We start from the raw sequence: 16,739 nt of genomic DNA, 5'->3' as shown, positions 1-16,739 counted from the left end.
AACATTAACCTAGCATTAGCTAAACATTAACCTAGCATTAGCAATAACCCAGCATTAGCCTAGCAGTAGCATTCACCTAGTATTAGCTAAGCATTAACCTAGCATTAACATTAGCCTAGCAATAGCATTGACCTAGAATTAGGATAAGCCTAGCATTAACATTAACCTAGAAATCACATTAACCAAGCATTAGCACTAACCCAGCATTAGCATTAGCCTAGCATTAGCACTAACACAGCATTAGCATTAGCCTAGCATTAGCTAAACATTAACCTAGCATTAGCTAAACATTAACCTAGCATTAGCAATAACCCAGCATTAGCCTAGCAATAGCATTCACCTAGTATTAGCTAAGCATTAACCTAGCATTAGCTAAGCATTAACCTAGCATTAGCACTAACCCAGCATTAGCCTAGCAATAGCAATAACCTAGGAATAGCTAAGCATTAACCTAGCAATAGCTAAGCATTTACCTAGCAATTGCTAAGCATTAACCTAGCATTAACCTAGCATTAGCTAAGCATTAACCTCGCAATTGCTGAACATTAGCAATAAAGTTGAAAAAGTTGAAATGGGTTGAAGGTAGTATCTGAACATGTTAATGGTTGAATGGTCAAAATCAGTTGAATAATGCCTGGCCATAAAGGGTTTGAAAGTTGAAAAAGCTGAAATTTCCAGCAGAAATAAATAGGAAAGAAAGCATTTAATAAGTCAAAAAGTTTAAAAGTTACAAATTATAAAAGTACAAGCATACATTTTGGGAACTTTCTGAATTTTTTGATAGCTTACCGCTATGCCTCCTGCATCCTCACGAATAATGCAAAAATTATTAGCAACAAAAATTTGCGTTGACGCATCGTTTAATGTTGTAAGTTTATGATCAAATCAGGCCGGCGGCCACATTAGGGGCATTCAGACAAAACAGGCTGCTTAGGGGAAGCTTATTTTTTCTCTGAGATCATGTGCTTTACCTTTGGGCCTCGCTGTATAGTGGATTGGAGACTGAGAGCTTGCTGCTGCTACTGCTGCTGCCACCTGTGTTAGCCAATCATCATAAGTGCTCCTTGGTGTAGGACTCGGAGTTGGGCTGGTTTTCTTACTTTCTAAATCCGTTGGAGCAGGATGTGTAAAAAAAAACCTTCTTATATCCATATCAGAAGAGTTACAGAGATGTAGGCTCTCGTATTGAAAGGAAGACGATGGTCACATGATTTGAGCGAGAAAAAATTATTAATTCATATATATTTTGTAAAGTCACTGTGTTTTATGGCACATAAATATTTGTATATTATGTACATTATATTAAGAATTGTTCTTTTTTGAATGACTGGGAAAACTGTAATGAAAGATTTGCTGCCATGTATACCCATATTTCCTACTCCTGCACAGTTAAAACCACCTAATAATGTAATGTTGGATTCAATATAAGCCGATGGTGAAATTAGTCGCTGAATTTTTTTAATTTTTCACACAAGTACGTGATAGCAAAGGGCGACAAAGTCTTAATAGCATGTTTGGCTAGTGCAAAGCAATGTAGCTCTTGTCATATTTGGCCTTTTTTGATGAGATTGTTTCTCGTCTTACATAGACCAATGTGTAATTTGTGGCAATGCATGGAGGCTCCTGACTGCTGGTATATTTATATTCTAGTTTCTGTTTTTACATTTTTATCCATGTACCCCCATGACAATTTGTGTACCCCCGGGGATACCCGTACCCCACTTTGGGAACCTAGGAAATGAACAAACAAACAAAAAAATGTGTGATGTAAAATATTTTTTTTTTAGTACAGTACATCAAAAAAAGGAAGTTATGGATTCCATCTATCAGCTAAAAATGTATACCTTTACATTTAAGTAAGACAGTTAGATATACAGTATATTATTCATTTTTAGTAATTTTATTAGGCTGTTTTTTCTTCTTCTAAATAAAACACAGAAACTAGCAATACACATTAAAAGGTGATTCATTAACTAATGTACGATTAAGAAACTGGAGTTTAAAATATAATAAATTGCTATAACATTCTGTTGTTGTTCACAGTGACAAACTTCAACAATGGCTTGGAAGCCAGTTCAGACTCCGATGATGAGGACAAGCTACACATTGTGGAGGAGGACAGCCCGCACGGGCCTGAGGTCACCGAAGTCGCTGGGACCGCACTGCCGGACAGTCAAGACGCCACCTTAACAGTATTACCCCACAACGGCTCCTGGAATGGGGGTAAGAAGCAAAACTGTAAAGGAATGGTGTGTTTTTTAGTGTTTAGAGCACAGGTTTTCCCTGTATATTTTGTTTTAATACAGATGAGATCTTCTTCTTTCTTGGTTATTGGCGTGTTGCAACCAACTTGCAGATGTGATCTTGAGAATAGATCTTGTTTATATCTACTATTATTAGGGCTTGCTGAGTGAGTTTTCGCTTCCTGTTTCCCACTCATGGAAGCACACCATCTCTCTGGGATCTGCCATTGACACCCACAAGCTTCCACTAACTGCTTCCATAGAGATCAAGTCTCACTCAGCTAAACTTGGGCTTATAGCACAAATAGAGTAAAGTCATAGTCCCTCATGAACAAACAAGAAAAAAGTCCATTTTGGGATGTGAAGGCTTACAGCATGGCCTCAGACCAAGACGATCACATTTTGTCTCTTTGTTTGGATTTCTCTCCTGGGTTTCCTTCCACTGTCTAAAAACAGGGATGTTGATTTTGATTGTGTGCGTGTGCGTGTTATAATCCCTAATTTAGTCATGTTTAGCACCTAAAATGAGTCAGATGCCCATTTGTTTAGGTTTTAGCGCTAAAATGGATCCAGATGAATATAATGGATCATGATCATTTCAGTTTGCAACTGACTGATCGTTATGAAATTTGGCTCAGTATCGTCGCGTCTGTTTTTCAATTACGCCACTAAGTTTCAGCAGAATCAGAAATCAGAAATGTTTTATTTGCCAAGTACAGTTTTAAGACAGCACAAGGAATGTGACTTGGTAGTTGGTGAGCGGAACAAAAAACAAAGAAACAAGCCAGCGACAATAATAATAATAATGGTAAGTATAAAGGATGAGGGATAAATAAAGGATAGATATATAGAATTAATATGATAAATAAATTCATCTGGATAAATTCATCCAGATCAGATTATGATTGCACATTTCATCGCAATTTTTTGGAAAAATTGGGGGTCCCTATTAGGGATGTAATGATTAATCGTAAGGCAGTATAAAATCGATTCATAGGTATCATGATTCACATCGATACTGTGAAAATTGAATCGCAGTACTTTTTTTAACCAATCCAGGAGTGTTGGCGGCGGGCGGAATCTGCTATTACTTTCTTTCTGGCCGCCTTATACTTTTAAACATGTTCATGAATGATTCCTTACCCCTTTAGCGCCAAAAAATATCTGTAATATTATGTGAATATTAGAGATGTAACGATTAATCGTAAGGCAGTTCAAAATCGATTCATAGGTACCACGGTTCACATCGATGCTCTGAAAATTGAATCGCAGTACTTCTTTAAACAGCAGAGGGCGCTATATATTAATCCTTCCAGAAGCGGACGTGACGGGCGGAGTCTGCTACTATTTTCTTTCTGGCCGCCATTTACTGTCAAACATGCTCATAAATGATTCATTACTCCTTTAGCACCGAAAGAATTTCTGTAATATTACGTGAATATCTGTAAAAGTCACGTTTTTCTATTAGCTTTGTCTGCTAGCATAGCTTCTCTTCTTCACTGGTGGAATAACTGCATGCCAACCGACCACTGGGTTACCAGCACCCTCTGCTGGTCTAAACAAATATCTGACGTAAATGCAGTAAAATTACTGTTTTTTTTTTTAAAAGTCCAATTGTTAAGGCACAAAATACATTTTCAGTTGCACTTTTAAAAAGAAAAAGAACTATTATGCAGTTTTGAATTGTTTACTATAGAACCAGAATTTAAATTAATAGGTTTCTTCTTCATTTGTATTTTTCCTTTATGTATTTCATTCAAGATTTATTTTTAGTTAAATTGCATCATTTTGCATAGTTTATCAAGGGATTCTTTTGACAATGAAAAATAAAAGGAAAATAGTATAGTATTTTCCCCCAAAAAATAAAGGAATATTTTTCAGTCATTTGTCAACATTCCCATTTTGTAAAATAAATCGTGAGAAAATCGTATCGTAAACCCAGTATCGTGAATCAAATCGTATCGGGAGTTGAGTGAATCGTTACATCCCTAGTGAATATCTGTCCTGTTTTTCTATTAGCTCTGTCTGCTAGCATAGCATCTCTTCTTCACTGCAAGATATCTGCATGCCAACCGACCACTGGGTTACCAGCGCCCTCTGCTGGTCCAAACAAATATCTGACCTAAATACAATGCAATGACTGTTTTTTTTTTTTTTTAAGTTCAATTGTTAAGGCACAAAATACAGATAAGAACTATTATGCAGTTTTGCATTGTTTACTATAGAACCAGAATTTAAATGAATAGGCTTCTTCTTCATTTGTATTATTCCTTTATTTATTTCATTCAAGATTTTTTTTTTAGTTAAATTGCATTGTTTTGAATAGTTTATCAAGGGATTCTTTTGACAATGAAAAATAAAAGGAAAACAGTATAGTTTTTTATAGTTTTTTCCCCCAAAAAATAATGGAATATTTTTCAGTCATCATTTTTCTACAGTCCCATTTTGTAAAATAAATCGTGAGAGAATCGTATCGTGAACCCAGTATCGTGAATCGAATCGTATCGGGAGTTGAGTGAATCGTTACATCCCTAGTGCCCATACATCTAGACCTACCCTCCCAAGCCAATTTTGTGGTCACTAAGAAGTACTAAAGTATGAAACACATCTATAACAATCTAGCCTCGCAAGTCTGCACATTGTTATCGATCACTGAAATGGCAACGGAAAACACCAGTCTTTATGAAATTTGACTCCGTTATGTTGGGTTGGTTCTTCAACTACTCCACCAATTTTATTGTAATCAGATCCAGATTGCGGACTTTAGAGCGCTTTTTGTAAAAATTGGATGGCCTATACATGTGGACCTGCTATATCGTTATTAATGGGGATAGAAATTTATTCTGAGCCTTTAAAGTGTGAATAATCATGGTACCATAATCAGAATCATTGATCCAGAATAGATAACTGCCAATATCTGGCAAAGAGGATATTTATTTTGCATTTTTTGTGCTCTTGTTTCATCTGTTTTCAAAGGCTTGAAGTAGAAGTTGTGGTTTTGTGTGTTTGATGAGACAGGTATAGGTAATACTCTGCATTCGTGTTAATTAGATGTATTTATCCCTCTTGTTCTGGATGAAGCTGTCATAGGACTAAAATGGATAAAAGAAGTGTGGTTGGATGGAATGTACCCTCTTATCGTGTACTGGTTTTTCTGTTTCACTTGATATATTTTAGAACAGGTGTGGAGATTATCCACATGCTGCTGTTATCAAGTAAAGTCATATCAGGGCAGAGACAGGCTTATGTTCACTGAGCCCACTTTGTGTTATCATGCTGCACTAGTTTAACTGTATATTTAAAATGGAAGGTGGAGACATGAGTCTGTCAGCCACCTTCACTGACAGAAGAAGGGGCAATTTATCATTTGGATGAGAAGAACTGTAACCCACGAGAGCATCGCAATGAGGAAGAACGTCACAGGAAGAGGGAGAGAGAGCAATAGAGGGAGAGAGAGCAACAGAGAGAGAGAGCAACAGAAGGAGCAACAGAGTGCGACAGAGAGAGAGAGAGAGAGACAGAGCAACAGAGAGAGAGAGAGCAACAGAGTGCGACAGAGAGAGAGAGAGAGAGAGAGAGACAGAGGGAGCAACAGTGAGAGAGAGAGAGAGAGAGAGAGCAACAGAGAGAGAGAGAGAGCAACAGAGTGCAACAGAGAGAGAGAGAGAGCGAGCATCAGAGAGAGCGAGCTGAGAGCCTGTCAGTGGAGTGGATACACTTCAGTAAACGCTCTCAGCAATACATAATGGGACCAGCCTTCATGCAGAGGTTTACCTGCTTAATCTTTCTGCTCTCACATCCACAACAAACTTAAATGAATCCCATCCATTTCCCAACAGGCTAACCTGTCTCATAGTACAGCACTTTGCCCAAGAGCAGTTTGTGCTGCACCTTTTTTGTGATTTAATATCCCTACAGCAATCATACTAGTCCCACCTAAGCTCTACAGGTACAATGTGATATAAATACAGGACATTCTACTGTTTGAGACTGCAGAAATGATAGTTTTAGGTTAATGGATTATATGTTTTATGAAATGTAGAGAATGGAGGTAAAAGTAACATATTACAAGTACTCAGGTTATTGTGATTGAGTTGCTTTCAGTGTCAGAAAATTAGCCATTTGGCCCTCAATTTAGCCAAGAATGCCCCCAAAACCCTTGTTCCACGGCCAAAAATTGTCAACAAGTTTTATATGTATATATATATATATATATATATATATATATGTGTGTAGATCTGCACCAGGCTGGGAAGACTGAATCTGCAATAGGTAAGCAACTTGGTGTGAAGAAATCAACTGTGGGAGCAATTATTAGAAAATGGAAGACATACAAGACCACTGATAATCTCCTCGATCTGGGGCTCCACGCAAGATTTCATCCTGTGGGGTCAAAATTATCACAAGAAAGGTGAGCAAAAATCCCAGAACCACACGGGGGGACCTAGTGAATGACCTGCTAAGACCAAAGTAACAAAGGCTACCATCAGTAACACATTACGCCGCCAGGGACTCAAATCCTGCAGTGCCAGACATGTCCCCCTGTTTAAGCCAGGACATGTCCATGCCCATCTGAAGTTTGCTAGAGAGCATTTGGATGATCTAGAAGAGGATTGGGCAAATGTCATATGGTCAGATGAAACCAAAATAGAACTTTTTGGTAAAAACTCAACTCGTCGTGTTTGGAGGAGAAAGAACACCATACCTACTATAAAGCATGGGGGTGGTAACAACATGCTTTGGGGCTGTTTCTCTAAAAAGGGACCAGGACGACTGATCCGTGTAAAGGAAAGAATGAATGGGGCCATGTATTGTGAGATTTTGAGTGAAAACCTTCCATCAGCAAGAGCATTGAAGATGAAACATGGCTTCCTAAGAAGCATTTCAAGGTCCTGGAGTGGCGTAGACAGTCTCCAGATATCAACCCCATAGAAAATCTTTGGAGGGAGTTGAAAGTCCGTATTGCCCAGCGACAGCCCCAAAACATCACTGCTCTAGAGGAGATCTGCATGAAGGAATGGTCCAAAATACCAGCAACAGTGTGTGAAGACTTACAGAAAACATTTGACCTCTGTCATTGCCAACAAAGGGTACATTACAAAGTATTGAGATGAACGTTTTTTATTGACCAAATTCTTATTTTCCACCATAATTTGCAAATAAATTCATTAAAAATCCTACAATGTCATTTTCTGGATTTTTTTTTCATCATTTTGTCTCTCATGGTTGAGGTATACCTATGATGAAAATTACAGGCCTCTCTCATCTTTTTAAGTGGGAGTACTTGCACAATTGGTGGCTGACTAAATACTTTTTTGCCCCACTGTATGTAACTGTACACAGAGCCTGGTAATTTTTTATTATTATTTTGAATTGAATTTATTAGTGTTATTTATTTATTCATTTTTTTTTTAATAATTGTACATTTTGTCAAACCTTTTATTTTATAAAGATGACTTAATGGAAAATGAATGTAGTTAATATCACATCATAGCCGACCGACCAGATTAAATGTAATGCACCGCGCCAAAGCAGCATTGAATGCTGGTTCTTTTCTCAGTTTTAGAGTTCATCAATGTAGCTATACTTTTTAGTATTTATTTATTTGACAGGGACAATGCAGTCAGACATACAGTAGTTACAGCAAAAGATGCAACTGATGCAATGCATACAGAGTGTATAGCTAGTGCTAATTATCAACTCTTGTCCCTGGTTGAGCTTTTTTCTAGAAACAAAATATACAAAATGCAAAAAGCACAATCTTAAACATATTCACTTATTTACTTATGATTTACTTGTGCTTGTCCAATCTCAATCAAGTACCGTAACAGTACTTCTACTTGAGTGGGATATATCAGTACTCTTTACACCTCTGGTGGAGAAGCACTCACCTTCTTCATTGTTTAACTGTGTTTACAGATGTTGCCCTCGCAGAATTTGCAGCGAAGCTTCACTATATCTATAGCTGATCTCACAACCTCACACAGATTGCATCTGTGTTTTTCTCGATCCATCTGAACCCATAACATGCAATAAAGCAGCGTTATTTCTGATGATTTGGAGCTGGATAGTGAGAGATTGTTGCTTGTGAGCATCCACCTTCTCCCGCTTTGATCAGATTAGTTCATCCTCTCCCGTCCCCCCTCAGGGAATGCCCGCTCGCCTGCAGAGCCAGATGTTGTGCTCTTTCTGTCTCTTACTTTCAGATCTTGGTGTGCAAAACCCACATCATTAAAAGCTAATCTAACTACAGCACACTCAGACGCACTCACCCCACCCCATCTCTCTGCCTTTTCAATCAAATCTTTGCCTCAGCATCTTTTGCTCAGAAACGTGCTTCATTCCTGTGCTTTCTCAGGTCATGTTAGCGTAGAAGGTTTGGAAAATGTTTGGAGCAATTGTCAGAAGAATAGTGAAGCAACACTGACAAAATGCAAGCTGACATGATGCATTCTCTAAAGAGTTTGTTTTGGCTTTTTGAAGCACGTTTTTCCAACTATAAACTTACAATCGTGTTCAGTGGGACTGTTGCTAGACTATCCCTGCCAGTGTATCAGTCTAAGGCTCATCCCTAATAGTTTAATTGGTTCAGTTGGTGTCTCGAGACCTGCGGAGGGCTGCTGTCCTCATGAGTTTGACATTTTTCTGCCCCATCCATCTCCTTGTCAGGATTGGGGTCAGGTACATTTTTCAACTACAATTACATCTTCCATGTTCAATTACAACTCAATTCTCATTACAGTGACATGCATTTTTTCCAATTACAATTTAAAGTATTATTTTCACCCTGAAAGTCAATTACAATTTCATTCTCAGTTAGTAAAGTACAAATTCAATTAATCACAATAAAATACACACAAAAAATATTATTATTATTATTATTTTTCTCATCGCTTGGTTACATTGTTAGGCTTCTTAATCAATGAAAATATTGGTATTAATGTTCTCAGCCTTTTTTCTGTCAGTATACCCCTCTGTTTATTATTTTCCCCTTCAAATATTAAAATGTTCTCAACAGTAAAAAAAAAGTTATACCTAACTATGTACAGCCTTATTTTATTTATTTTTTTCTTACTATGGACAAGGGGTGTTGAAACACATTGATTCAGCGCGCGATTCTCTGATCGATTAAAAATGCATTCATATCGATTTTCTCTTTATTTATTTTTTTTAACCTTTATTTAATCAGGAAAGTCTTTTCCACTGCAGGAGACATTGTAACTGCATCAAGAAGTGCACCGACACCTGGACATGTTGACCAGCTTGTGTTTTTTCAATAAAATCTAAAAATAAAGTACTAACTTTCTGCATTTATTTGTTGTTCTAGGCATAAACCTCAGTTAAGTTGCACTAAAGTCAAAGTTAGTTTAAAAGTCACAGGCAGATTGTATGTTATTTTTTATTTTAAGTTGTTGGCACATGGCATATTAAAGCCAACGTTTTGAGTGTAAAATATGCCATTTAAATATATTTCATACATAATGTTCTCATGAAGGTGTACACATTTACAGATTAGTCGTTTCTTAAGTCATATATTTTAAAAAAAACGCAATAATGGCCTTATAATTTAATATCACGGTATTGTATCGTATCGTATCGTGACCAATGTATCGGGATACAAATCGTATCGTCAGATGCCAGGCAATACACACTGCTAATATGGACTATATATTTTCTGAAGTGCGCTGAGGTAACGTTGTAATTTGCGCTATATTAATAAAGTTGAGTTGAGTTGAAATGTTGGCATTTTTCCACATTTTTAAATAATTTTTCATGACCTACTGGTTTTCACTCCAGTTTAAGTGAGCTCATCATATTTGAAGTACTTTTTAGGGGCTAATGATAGCCTTATCTCAGAAAAAAAAATCCCACATTTTTCAATTTCATGCCTTGGCACTCAAAGTTTTTCTAGAATTTCCAAATACCAATTACAATTACAGTGTGTGGCATACCATAGAGTGCAGATTGCTGGATGCAGACCTTTAATATGACATTCATGTAATGAGCCCGTCTGGGATGGTGAGACTCGGAGGACGTCACCCTGGAGTCAGCTACATGTTTACATCCCTACAGACTGTTTATCACTTAACCTCTGCTGTACCTTCCATGCTCTGCAAAGTTAAAGTTTTTACAACTTTCTCCCAATACAGTATAAGTGCATCCAACAAACTTTTACTTCCACTTTGCTCCCTTTCAGTGGGAACAGAAAATCCTTGAAATACAGTGGGAGTTAAGGAGTTTTCAGGATCAGCTCTTCATCATGCTTTCAAAAAGGCGCCTCAGAATACAATTAAAGCAACAAAAATACCTCCTGATTCAACATGCAGAGCCACAACAAACAGCAGTCAGGCTGATTGGCTTGTGTTTACGTTGATTCTCAGTTCCTTTTTAATCCTGATTCGCCCTGCAAACAGCTCAGCCTACGCGAGCACCTTCCTTCATCTGAACAGCAGTCAGTCACAGCAGAGCAGGAAATACAAGAGCCATGGAGACATTGGGAATGTGACACACAGAGATATGGCCATCAAGGGTTGTTGCTTTGCTGCTGAATAAAGCCTTACATGGTGTGACTGCTGCTCACTCTCTCTCCCTCTCAGCTCCTTTTCACCTTCACTACTTTCCTTCAGACAATGATCCATTTTTTTTTCTTATCTCTTTGTATTTTTCTGCTTTCCGGTTTTTCTCTTGCCTTCTGATGCTTTTGTTGCTCAATGTTTCCTCCTTGGCTCCCTGTTTTCATGGGTAAACATCCGGCTCCAGATACAGAGAAGCTGCTATTTAGTTCAGGACCAGTTTTGGTTGTTACTAATTATATGCCCAAGGATTGCAAAGCTTTTTTTCAAACATTATCAATCATTCCTCTTCCTTTTTTTCAGGGAAAACCATCAAGTTTTTCTGACTTTACAATATATGCAGCTTGAGCCATTGACTTAGCATGAGTGTCTATCACTGCTATTGTAAAGTCACATCTGTCACCAAATAAGCTTTGATTTCATTCACTTTGATCAGGGGTTCTCAATCTTGGGGTCGCGAGACACTGGGAGGGGATCGCCACGTGCCTTATGAGCAGTTTGAGCCAATTTTTGCTTATTTTTACCCTTTTTCAACACCAAACTTGCCATATTTGAACCTATTTTCATCACATTCATACATTACTTTCATTTCTGTCATGTCTCCATCAAATTTCAATGCCTTTTCTGCACATTTTTTTCTACTTTCAAGGCTTTTTGGGCACCTATAAACCCTTCCCACCACTTTTCCTGCATAATGTCACATTTTGTCACTTTTAACCTCTATTCATTATATTTCATGATTATTTTTGACAATTTAACCACATGCACGATTTGTCAAGCCCATTTTTTCTGCCACTTTTTTCAATATTGACACTTTGATCCCTTTTTACCAATTTTTTCTGTCCATTTTTGGACCAATTTCTCCCATTTCACCACCTTTTTCACTATTGTTGGTCACTTTCAACCCATTTTTTTCTGATTATAACAAGGATTTACATCTTTATTATTATTTGGGCCACATCATATAGTAATCTTAAAGTTCCTGAATAACAGTAGATATTATTCAGATAATTAAATAAATGTGGTTATGACATAAAATGAAACTGATGGCTACTAGTTGCCGTTGTCTGCTGTGGATGATAAGTGAATAATACAGTTGGTGCATGCATATCTCTTCTAAATATAACACCATGTCTTTGGTTCCAACCCTCATATCTTTTAAGTTACAAACATTTGATTTCTCTTTTTGTCCTATTATGTGAAGAACACTGTATTTTCTTCATGCTGAGCATTTTCACCTCCAATCCTTCTTGTGTTAGTGTTGAAGTGCAGCATTTAACATTATTATGATGTTCATGCAACAACCAACACACAATCATATTTCTCCTGATAAACCGCTGCTCGAAAATATATTTTTCTGTTATTTACAATTTAAGTTTATATACTCCGTGTGCATTCCTGTACGTTTATCTGTGTGTAAGTCTGCAACATGGAGCTCTGAGTTTCGTCACATATCCATAGTAGTACCTGTTGAACACCTGCACCTGTGGTAGAAACCAGAGTGTTGACTCCTTTAGAAACACATTAACAAACCAAGGAGGAGGATGTTTCTCAGCACGCTCACAGGAACCCTGACAGCAGTGGATGGAAGTCATGGAACAGTAATGAAATGCAACACCACATTTTGGGAACGCTATGTTTGATATTATTGGATCACCTGGACTTATTCCTTTACTTCCCTGTGTGAAACAAGAGACGGCAGGAGGAGTAATGGGAGTTAAACTGGCCCTCTGCTGGTGGTGCTCACGTCTCCCCCTGCAGTCTGGGCTGCACTGCAGCTCCAGTCACTCCTAGCTTATAAATTCAACCCCAACTCACTGTGACAGGTCCTGGCAAGGTAGACAAGTGCAGTGTGCAGAGCTGGGAGAGAATGTGAATAACATTGCGAGTGTGTGTGTGTGCAATCGTGCACCACATGATTTCCTGTTTTCATTCCAGTCTGATATCCCACGTGCGCATTGCAGGGTCCTGGGCGTCATTACCGTACGACTTTTTGAGAGGTATTAAATGTAATTGTAGAATGTAGTGGGAAAATATTCAACCAAGTGGGAGGGAAGGAGTGCGGTGTAGCCAAAGAAGGAGAGACTGGAAAACAAGAGGCACAAGAAGAGGATGCTGCAGGGTTAAAAAGCCACCGTTCCATCGTGATGCCAAGGAATTCAAAATTACCCAAAAATGTTTGAGAGTACAAAAAATTCCGAGAACAATTTACTTGGAGTTTTGTACATAAGATTGACATTACGCTGTATAGCGCATTTCATACACAAGGCAACTCAATGTGCTTCACATGATCAAAAAGTGCAACAGAAAACATTCAACAGCTTGAAATCTACAAGACATTAAAGTCAGAATTTTTTTTTTTTAATTAAATCATCAGTAAAATCAACAAACACATTACATCAACAACAGTGACCAAAAATCTCCCTCTCATACGCATTAGCTCATTAGCATGAATAAGGTGCCATGAAGGCTCTCATTAAGTGTCGTTTGCTAAATTAAGATACCTTTTGCTAAATTATGACACCTTTGAAGCTATGTTGGCATTTTTTGGGTTATGTGGAGGGATCTAGTGGAGTTGGTTAGGGTTAGGATTAGGATTAGGATTAGGGGTTAATGTTAGGGTTAGGTAGGATTAGGATTAGGGGTTAATGTTAGGGTTAGGTAGGATTAGGATTAGGGGTTAATGTTAGGGTTAGGTAGGATTAGGGTTAGGGGTTAATGTTAGGGTTAGGTAGGATTAGGATTAGGGGTTAATGTTAGGGTTAGGTAGGATTAGGGTTAGGGGTTAATGTTAGGGTTAGGTAGGATTAGGGTTAGGCACAACACACTTTGTATGTTATCAATGCCTGAACTGCAAAAAATGTTTGCTGATCAGACTTTAATATAAGGTTTGTACTATAAAGAAAAGAAAAATAGAAGCAAAGTTTTCTGCACATCTGAACAAAGAAGTAGAGAGAAGAGAAAGTGCAATGCATGGTTGTTTAATATTGCCGTCATATTACTTGACTCGTGGAAAGAAGTGGCAGTGCCAAACATAGAAGTATGAACTTACACAAGCCTCTACAGCCATCAACAGAGAGTACGAGAAAGCACAAAACGCACCAATTTTTTTATCTCCTCAAACAACTCCACTTGTTGCAAATTCCACTGCTGCTGTAGGACCAGAGCAGGCCTCATAGACCAGATTAGAGCCTGCCTACGCTAACCAGCTCCAAAGTCACTTCAAACCTAACAGTCACCATTCACTCGAGGGACCGCCGACAATTGGAAGTTATGTAATTATGTTAAGGAAGAAAAAAAGTCTAATGCTGCGTTCACACCAGATGTGACGCAAAATTCCGTGTCACATCTGAATAACACAAGACCAACACCTAGACGCCAACTATCACACACATTCATTTCAATATTAGAATTACAGATTATGCAAAACAAAACTCACATAAGCACATGCACCAGATCCATTTATCTGTTTTTTTTTTTTTTTTAATCCAGCAAAATGCCTTTTAGTGTTGATTTAGCTCCAGTGTTGTTCACCGTGCTTTACAGTAATCACAGCTTCACCAACTGCGTTAGTCTGACAAGCTGTGTTTTTATTGTCTGTTACACAGTGGTAAGTCTTTGTTAGCATATCACACCACAGTAACTAGTATTACATGCCAACACACACACACACACACACACACACACACACACACACACACAGCCAAAATATAGGGTGTAAGGAATGTCTGTCACTTATTCCAGGACAAATTCAGCTGCTTCAGTAGCTTTTCTTAGTGATACTTGCATTTGTTCCTAGCTGTGTTAATAAAAAAAAACTTGTATGGAATCGTTAATAGATGAGGAGGAAGGAGAATCAGGAGGTGCAGAAAGGAAGACACAAGAATGAGCACAGGGAGGTGGAGAAGGTAGGCGAGGGGGTCTCACAGGGTTTGGAAAGCTTCTCGATGAGATCATGGGAAGCCAAGATTGTGTGTGTGTGTGTGCGTGTGTTTAAAATGAGGCTTAACAGGGCTCCGCTGAGGCCTTCTTCTCCTACACACACACACACACACACACACACACACACACACACACACACACACACACAGCTGCACCTGTCCCTGACAGAGCTCAGCAGGAAGAGGCGTGGCCTTTGGCACCACCACTGCCTGCATTTGAAAAGCTCAATATCCATGGCAACAGTGGTCACAATCGCAACTTGTTTATATCAAAGTTGTCGTATGGATCCAAAATACAGACACGTTCAAACTGATGACCAGACACTTCTTTAACCATTTGGCCGCCAGTGCCTGGCAACGTGTGAAGTCGTCTGAAAAGTGAAACGTGTGGTGACTGAAGAAGTCTTTACTGTTTATACTATGGGCATTTGTGATTATTCAGCTGTTTGCTTTTGATTGATTGTGTAAATATATTCACAAAATGTAGTTAGGAACCTGAGGGGACAGAGCCTTCTCTGTAGCTGCCCCCTCCCTCTAGAACACACTCCCCTCCCACATTCAGCACTGTACCCTCAACATCAAAACTCTCCCTTTTAAACTAACCTTTAACTTATGATTGTCACGTATTTTCTGTATTTACCTTTGTTGTTGTTTGTTTCTTTTTTGACTTGTGTGTAATTGTTTTAACTGTGAAGTGCCTGAGTTTTTTTAAAAGCACTTATAAATGAAATTAGATATTATTATTATTATTATTATTATTATTATTATTATTATTATTATTATTATTATTATTATTATTATTACTACTTCAATTTGACTTTAAGACAAAGTTGTAGAATTAGCCGATACAGTGTTTAAATCATCAAACACTGTCACCAAAAAAAATGTTCTGATGATCTAAATGGAAACTAAAACAAAATAAAACTTTAATAATATGATGGTAAAATCGAAATTGCTACAAAAAGTTCAAAATGTTTAATTGCCTTAGAAACTTGGTGGTAAATATTTTAGTAAACATTTAAAATATTTTAGTAAACATTTAAAATATTTTAGTAAACATTTAAAATATTTTAGTAAACATTTAAAATATTTTAGTAAACATTTAAAATATTTTAGTAAACATTTAAAATATTTTAGTAAACATTAAATCCTCCAGAATAAACAAAACCTGTTGCTGCTGTTTTTTTTAATTTCACATTTCCATGGAGGTAAATTTGTGTCTTCATTATTCAATTAAAACACTTTTTCAATAAAAATCCACTTCAATCAAAAAAAAAATGTTCAAATGCAAAAAAAAATATATTTGAGATGGAATTAATTGCATTTCAACACTTTTTTTTTTTTTAACTTTGATTAAAAAGTTGTTGTTTTGTTTTTTGATTGATTGAAAAGTTTTTATTTTTTTTACAACTCTTTTTTTGATTGAATTTTTTTTTTTTTCATTGAATAATAAAGACACACATGTACCTCCATACATTTGGGTCCACATTTTAATTTATTGCATTGGTTGTGATGATTTTAAACAGTTCTGTCCTTTTTCCCCACACTCTTAAAAAGTCTTCTGCTGACCTCTAGCGTTCATACTGTGAAACTACATCAGAGTGTAAAATGTCGCCCTCTTCTTCTCTATGATCCTGAACTTGTGTCGTTGCTTTTCCAGTGAAGGAGGAGAGCGTGTCAGAGGAAGAGGAGGACGCAGTGAAGGATCCTCTAGTGGAGGAGATTCTCCAGCAGGGAGACACAGCCATCATCTACCCTGAAGCCCCTGAGGACGAGCAGTCCAGTCCCAGTCCAGTGGAGAATGGAGGGGCTGATGAAAACGGTTCGTGATCTCACTCATTCATCTATCAACATACAAGGCAACTTTATATAATTCATGTCAGCATTTAGAATAACAACTGATCTGATCGTTAACACAGGAAAGAACAAAGACTTTTTTAGAGGCACGTTGTGTGTTTTTTTTTCTGTCATTCTGTGAATGT

The 16,739-nt window shown here is 37.6% G+C and overlaps 1 protein-coding gene across 2 annotated transcripts in view; it reads left to right on the top strand.

Annotated features, from left to right (window-relative positions):
- The window catches only part of LOC114479792 (zinc finger E-box-binding homeobox 1-like), an 83,715-nt gene that overhangs the window by 56,209 nt on the left and 10,767 nt on the right, over nucleotides 1-16,739 (top strand). For both annotated transcript variants that reach the window (XM_028473649.1, XM_028473650.1), the window contains exons 2-3: nucleotides 2,044-2,223; nucleotides 16,418-16,579. In XM_028473649.1, the coding sequence (XP_028329450.1) occupies nucleotides 2,044-2,223; nucleotides 16,418-16,579 (342 nt within the window). The remainder of the gene's footprint in view (nucleotides 1-2,043; nucleotides 2,224-16,417; nucleotides 16,580-16,739) is intronic.

The sequence above is a fragment of the Gouania willdenowi genome, chromosome 17, assembly GCF_900634775.1.
Source record: "Gouania willdenowi chromosome 17, fGouWil2.1, whole genome shotgun sequence".
In the NCBI taxonomy this organism is placed as follows: Eukaryota; Metazoa; Chordata; class Actinopteri; order Blenniiformes; family Gobiesocidae; genus Gouania; species Gouania willdenowi.
Note: the sequence above shows the minus strand (reverse complement) of the source record. Positions and strands in the feature narration are given on the sequence as shown.